General features: G+C 49.6%; 1 protein-coding gene across 1 annotated transcript in view; it reads right to left on the minus strand.

Moving 5' to 3' along the window:
* Positions 1-3211, minus strand: part of LOC125955522 (mucin-5AC-like) — a 4272-nt gene extending 1061 nt beyond the window's left edge. The window contains exons 1-4 of the mRNA XM_049686655.1: positions 3093-3211; positions 1033-3006; positions 74-957; positions 1-28 (exon numbers count right to left, since the gene is read on the minus strand). The exon at positions 1-28 is cut by the window's left edge and continues 202 nt beyond it. Of these exons, the coding sequence (XP_049542612.1) occupies positions 1-28; positions 74-957; positions 1033-3006; positions 3093-3211 (3005 nt within the window). The remainder of the gene's footprint in view (positions 29-73; positions 958-1032; positions 3007-3092) is intronic.
* Positions 3212-7500: the final 4289 nt, after the last annotated feature.

Below are 7500 nucleotides of genomic sequence, written 5' to 3' on the forward strand. Positions count from 1 at the left end.
AGCAGTATGCTCGTGAACGATGAGGATGCTTCCAGCGGATGGCCTGGATATTTTGGTACAATACCAGCGCGACGGTAGCGGGGTTTTATGTCATCGCCAATAGATTTAAAGAACAGATGCGGATTGAAGGAAGTCATCTCATCTAGCCCGATCACGCCGTTGATGCTCTCGGCGGTGGTCCCACGTGTGCCGAGAAACAGCATGGACAGCGTAGTAATCGTTGCGAACGGTGAGTAAACCATACTTCGACCCTCCAACGATGGTTGCGAGTGTTCGTTTAGATCACGGTACAGAGCCGTTCCCAAATTCCCGCAGATCGTAAGGAAGCGCAGCAGTTCCGTTTCCTCTTCATCGACAACGGTTTTCAGTTCCAGCTGAACCGGCACTCGCTGCTCCAGGGGCGCAGTAGCTTGAGCGCCCATCGTGAGCATTTCTCCTAGCTTCATGAACGAAGCAACGGTTTCGTTTAACATCGGTTCCGGCATGCGATCAGGTTGTGCCACTGACTGCGAAGGAGTTGGCGGCGAGATTCCGTTGTCGTCGTTGGCTTTTAATTGGATTTGTGGGAATTTTAGTACCGAAGCCACCGTTGCGGTCCTATCGACGTAATCCGACATATTCATCTCGGCCGGGAAGCCTCCTAGCACTGCGTCCATTCTCGTCAAATTAACAGCGGGCGTATCCTCGTTCACCAGGCCAGCAAATCGGCTGAGGAACTTCTCAATCGTGTCCATAATGTTGGTGTTGTAGTTAGGTAACAATTGCGATTCGGATTGTTCTGTGATCGGAGATGTCGTCCGTACTGGAACCGTTGTAGTGGAGACCAGCATTGTAGTAGGCTTCTTAGTAATTGGGATTGGAGTTGTCGTTGTAGTTGTGGTGGTGGATGTGGTAGTGGACGTGGTACTAGGTAATGTCGTTGTAGTGCTAGTAGAAACTGCAGCAGTAGAAGTAGTGCTAGAAATTGTTGCAGGAGTATTTGTAGTAGAACTAGATGCTGTAGTAGAAAAAGTAGTCCTGCTCGGAGGATACGTCTTAACCACCAGTGGCTCCGTTGTAAGCTCCTCTATGTCAGTGACTTGCGACTTCTCAGTACCTCCGGCAATACTAAGCAGAGTACCTTGGCCGAGCGATTGAATGATGGCATTGATGGAACTTTGCGCATCGTAGCTCAGCTCGGTTGGGGCATTAGTTCCCGCGTAGCCGCCCTCTGTGTCGGGCATTTCTTCGTTGAAACTGCCACTTCCTTCCTGATCCTCGTCATCCGATTGCAGCGATTCGATGATCTTGTGAATGGCATGCTGTGCATCTGGGGTAATTATGTTGGACAGCTGGGATGATTCGGACATGGAAGTGTACAAAGTTGTGGTTTCCTCTCCAGATACGTCCAGTTCCTCTGTACCAGCAGCCGTAGAATCCTCCTCACTCGACACGAGAGGTCGCAAAGTCGGAATCGTCGTCTTTTCGGCCGTGAAAGTCGGCGTCGGCGTCGTCACTTCGTCCGATGTGTCCTCATCGTCCGACACGGTGGTCGCTATCGGTTGTCTCTGCAGCTCGGTAAGGTACTGAGTGATCGCATCGGTGAACGTGAAATCGGATTCGGTCGAGATGGGCGGCTCTTCCGATGAATCATCCTCCAGCTGGCTCGTGGATTGTGCAACCAGATCGTTAAGCACTTCAGCGATGGCATCCTTGGTTGGTGGGGACATGGTTGGGGGTTTGTATGTTGCTTCTGTTGCCAGATTAGCTTGCGTTGTCGTGATGGGTTTGGTCGTGCTCTGGGTTGTTGCACTAGTGGTGGATGCTACTGTGGTCTGAGGACGTGCGGTTTGAGATACTTTCCTTACCGGTACATCTCTCAGCTCTTCCGTGCTAACGGATTGTGTGATGGTCACTTCGGAAGACTCTGACGACTGGTACTCGGTAGAGGCTTCAGACGAGCTAGCTACAAATGATGTAGTTTGCTGTGTGACATGCTCAACCGGCCGTTCCAGAGGTCGTTGCGTGTTTTTCAGCAATGGTTTCTCGGCAATCGGACGAATGGTGGTCGTAGTGGTCGAAAGCCGTACCGGTTGTACCGTTGTAGAGGGTAGTCCAGTGGTTGTGCTTGGACTGGTCGGTCGTGGCGTTGTGCTAGTAGTTGTCGGTTTCGGTGTCGTTCGAGCCGTTGTTGTGCGTTCAGACGTTGACGGTGGTTCCGTGGTTTTCAGTACCGGTCGGACCGATGATCTTACTCTTAGTTCTTCCGTGGTTTTCGTCGTCGGTTTCGGTGTCGTTGCCTCCGTGGTTCGCACCGTGGTACTAGGCGTGGTGGTGCTCGGTTCCGTTGTTCTTACCGTAGTACTTGTCGTCGTGGTTGGTTCCGTCGTAGGTTTTGTCGTTCGTACCGTTGTACTAGTCGATGTGGTCGGTTTGGTTGTTCGTATCGTAGTAGAAATTGTAGTTGTTGGTCTTGCGGTTGTTGTTCTTTCCGTTGATGTCGTTGGTGCATTTTGCTTCGTGGTGCCTTCCAACTTTGTCTGCTGTCCTACCGTGAAGTGCAGAGTTGTGATCCTATCTGGCTCCCCACCGAGGATCGAGGCTGTTTCTCTGGAAGGACTTTCCGTTGACTGCTGCTCCTCAGCGCTAGTCGTTTTGAAGGTCGTGGTCGTCGTCGTTGTGGTCGTCAGAGGTTCGTGCTTCATACTGATCACATCCGAAAAGGGGAGTTCCGTTGTACCGTGATCACCCTGCTGCTCGTGCACATGCATCAGGTGCAGCTCGTTGTTCAGCACGTTGCGTACGTTGGAGACGACATTCGACATGATACGATCATTGCTGTTGGCGTTGGCAAACAGCTTCTGCTCGCTAATATCACTTCCGGCCACGATGCTCTGTATCTCGTTGAAAGTCATGATGCGCTTCACCACCTTTCCCTTGTCGTCGAGTGTGAAGAACTCGTAGCGATCGGGATTGAGCAAATTGATCGGACTTGCGATCAGCCGATCGCCATGGTGATAGCTAATCCTTTTGAAAGACAATTCATGGAAAGTTCCGCTAAGAAAAGGCACTTTTGGTAGACGGAGAGGACAATCAACGATGACGACACTTACTTGTTTCTTATGCAGTCCTTACAAACCGCTGGGCGTTTCGCACTTTGACTCGTCGAGATCACGCTCGAGAGTAACAGTATACCGATGAATAATAGTGGGCAGCCCGACGATCGGTCCATTTTGAGTCGCGACGCGATTTCGACACGAGACCTATATTATTTAGCAAAGCAAACGTGCCCCTCTTTGGTGGACGCTGGTCGACCGAAAGGGGACAAAAGAAACAGAAGAAAGCGATCAGAGCTCATCATCATCAGCACACACTCACGCCCCGCTAGCGATACCACGGATTCGAACAGCACGTTCTACATCCGATAGCTTTCACCTGTTGTGCTCATCAAACATGCATGCAGCAGCAGCAGCAGCAGCAGCATGATGCTTGGGAGATATGCATGGGATAAACTTAGCTTTCTTCGCTGCTACCAACCAAATAAGCGGTAGCGAGAGCAACGAACTTAAAATACTATCAATGGCAATTACAATCGGGCTAAGTGGTTTTTCTTTTCTAAACATGGCGCACCGTTTAACAGATTGCTGATTAACGGATGAAAATTAACTCTAACGGTACTAACGTGGTTCGTGGTTGTTTAAATAAAGACGCGAGAGAGCTCCCATTTTAAACCCGTTACGCTGACGGTTTTTTTTTACCAAGCGCAGAACCATTTGCGAGACACACACGCCAAACGGCCGTTGGCACTGGACAGCATAAATGGGTGATGCAGGAAAAAATTCTACGGTCGCCGCCGCTCCCATCACTGCGATCGCCTCCGGCAATTGGAATCACGGATCGATCGATCGTTCGTTCGGTCGTTCGCTCGTGGCGCCGAATGCAGTTCCCCTCGACGCAAACGGCGATTTCTTTGGCACACTTTCGGACTGACGGACCAATGGACAACGGAGTTGTTCTTCACGTTCCCGTTATGAACCATCTCTGCACGTGAAATCGACAGATCGTGGTGCGACAGATCGAGAAATGTGGAACGAGGAACAGGAGGCCCGATTCCTTTTTCAAAAAAACAAATTTGGGAAATGACCACGGACCCACGACCACCAACAAGCACAGTTAATGCAGCTCTACCCTCTCCCACTCCAATTCTTTCACTATTGAGTACGGACGCTCTTGCACTCGACTTGATGTCCTTTACGGTGGACATCGGTTGCGGCATCACTTACTGTGCTAATTCACTGGGCGATACCGAGGGTGGACCACGGCGGATCCACGAGTATTCCTGAACACTCCGACTCGAACACCTCTCCAGATGCTACTGACATTGAACTTGAAACAATTCTTCCCGGGAGCTGTCCAGCGATCGCGCCGGATTCAAATGCCCATTTGCAGAAGGCCACGGTGAAGCCTCTCTCTCTCTCTCTCGCCTCGTAATCTCGGAGAGGTCTTCCAGATACTTAAGCTGCGTAAGGAGATGGGGCCGCCGACGATGATTATGTTGCCGCCAGAGAGCGACCAATCGCGGACTTTGCCGATCTTCTGTGCACGCACGAGCCGGTGTTCGTTCTATTCATACGAACACTCGTCATGCTCCAACCGGACCATCATGGCTCGGATAGCAGGTGGAATCTTCTCTCCATCTCTTCCGTCGGCTTCGGTTAGACGGACTTTACTTTCTACTCGCGCTGCTCGGATGAAAGTCGTCGCCGATATGCCGATTCAAATCACTTCTGGATGTTGATCACGGATAATCTGAGAGTGAGTGTCCAGCTGGCAGGAGGACATGGGGACAGAACGATTGTGGTCGCGGTGGCTCTCCCCGCTGGTGACGGGTGGGAGCTTTCTCCAGACACGATCGTTGCTGCACGCCCCAAGCTGCCGCCCGGAGTCTGGATGGGTTGGGCATTCCATTTGCGTGGTCAGATTGTCGTCATGACGCACCCCGATACGACCCGGAACATGAGCGTTTCTTTCAATTCTCTCACTTCCTTCCAGAAGCTCAAAAAACACGTTTCCCATGCTGGCAGGCATCAGCTGGCATGCTGATTTAACGGTATTTCGCTCCACCTCCGATACACCTGGAGTGGACTTCTTGTGCGAACGACGCACCGTCCATTTCGAATGTCAAGCATTTGCGAAATGTAAACGGATGCACGGAGCCACCACACTAGACCGCTCTCCTCTGATCTCCAGTATGCCGCTTTAGATTTTAGACCACCTTACTAGGAGATATCGGCCCTAATAACACTTGGCCTCTATATTGTTTTGGCAAAGGGGGGACTTCAACTTCTGTTGGTTTTGCAAAAAATCTGTTTTCTCTGCATCGATTGATGCCGCCCGGAAGTGCCGCGAAGTGGTATCATATGTTCTGCGCCAGCTTGAAACCCCACCAGTGCTACCTTTGCAGTATTTGCTTTTCTACTGAATGAAGCAGCTTAACGTAAAAATTGAAATGAAACCGCTCCCAGGCAATACTCCGCCGCTACCCAATTATTTATCGTGTAATTAGTTAATGGGCTTGCTACGCGATAAATATCTAATGATTGCTTTACCAATAAAAGGACTGGTTCCTCCGGGCATCGGTGGATTGTTGCTGCTTCAACATGGAACAACAGACAACCTTCGCTGCCTTCATCTCCAAGGTGCGGCCTGCCTATGGGAAAACAGGGTTTTGCACTCAAATTCTTACACGTTTCACGTTCTTCGTTGCAGCTATTCGGACTGCAACTTTACGACAGCTATGGCAAGGACAGCAATGGGAAGGCTCCCAGCCTGTCGCTGATACGCATTCTGTATAGCGTGCTGCTGTTCGCTGCATATCTTGTCAGTTTCGCCAAAGCGCTAGAAACCATTTTCCCAACCGATCCCATGGCCGCCAAGGGGCCAAGTATCTTCAGATACGGTAAACAGATGCTAGACTTTGGTCACATAAATCCGCGTAGTATTCTCACTATATACACTGATCATAGGAATGATGACTCACGTGTACTCGGGCGGACTGGGATCGGTCATCTGTGCCATATTTCTGTTCCGCACGGAACGCATGAAGTGTGTTTACCATGAGGGTATCCGGGCTAACAATGCGAAGATCAATGATCGTTACCATCAGTTCCGAAAGATGGTAGTACCCTCGAAACAATCGCTGCTTGTACCGGTATCGGTGGTCATGCTGTTCGCCGTTTCGCTGTCTGAAGGATACGCACAGTATAGGTAATACAGCAGCAGAGGATTCGCGCTGTGATGGTTAGAAATGATTTTCTCTGCCATATATAATATTTGTTTCAGCTCTGCAAATTACTTCTCTTTCGTGGCGATCATTTACCCGCTATGGCTGTTTCATTTGACGATACTACAGTTTACTGCACTGGTGCAATCGACACGCTGCATCTTGACAAAGTTGAACTGGTATGTATTGGAGGAACGAGACGGGGTAGGCAACCGCATAACATATAGTATATGCTTTAAGGATGTTGGATGCCTTCTTGGAGAGCCTGCAGAAGCAGGCGGCCGGTGGTTTAAAGACCGAAAAGGATGTCCTCGAACACGTGACTTCCTCCATCAGCCAAACGGCGTACATTCCTAGCCATGAGATTATTAGCGGGGATCGTCTTACGTACATGTTCATTGTTCACGAAAATGTAGCCAAGCTGGCGGAGTATATCAACGCTGCTCACTCGCTACAGGTGATAGCGATCGTTTCGGTAGCGTTCGTTAATACCCTGTTTGCATTCTTTATCGAAACCAAAGTAAGCGTGTGGATGGAGTGAAAGGGCGATGTGATAGTAGAATCTGAAATCATATGTACTCAATATGTTTGGCTTGATGCGCGTTCTAGTTACTGTTCTGGAATCTGCACATGTACGATCTAATCCTGCAGGCAGCGCGCTATGCCTTGGAATGGATTCCCGGATGCCTGCTCATCTACTATATGCTGCTTGTGTGCGCCTCCACACACAGCGAGGTAAGCAGTTGGGATATCATATCGCATTGTTCAACTGATGATTTTGCATTTAATATCATTGTTACAGCTCTTCAAATCGGCTACATTGCTCCACAAGCTGTTGCAATACAAGTCCAACTTTTTCATCGATGATCAGGCTCTGTTCGAACGGTCGAAAGCGATCGCTTTGCAGTTGTTACACCGCAAGAGAGTTTCATTGTTTGACGGTAGCGGGCTTTTTCAACTGGATTTTACGTTTATATTCTCGGTAAGCAAACCTCTCGACAAGCGATTGAGCGCTACCTCACAGCCGGTTGCTTTTCTTTCTTTTAGATATTCAGTGCAGCAACATCGTATTTGATCGTGCTACTGCAGTTCGATCTCTCGAAGGATCTTCAAAAGGCAACGCTTTGAGGAGGCAGTGGAGATGCACAACAGAAAAAAAAATAAATCCGCGATATTCCTAATGGACCGATCTCTGCACCACCGGGAAACACATGAATGGAATAATACAATGTTTTTGT

Source organism: Anopheles darlingi, chromosome 3 (assembly GCF_943734745.1).
Source record: "Anopheles darlingi chromosome 3, idAnoDarlMG_H_01, whole genome shotgun sequence".
Lineage (NCBI taxonomy): Eukaryota > Metazoa > Arthropoda > Insecta > Diptera > Culicidae > Anopheles > Anopheles darlingi.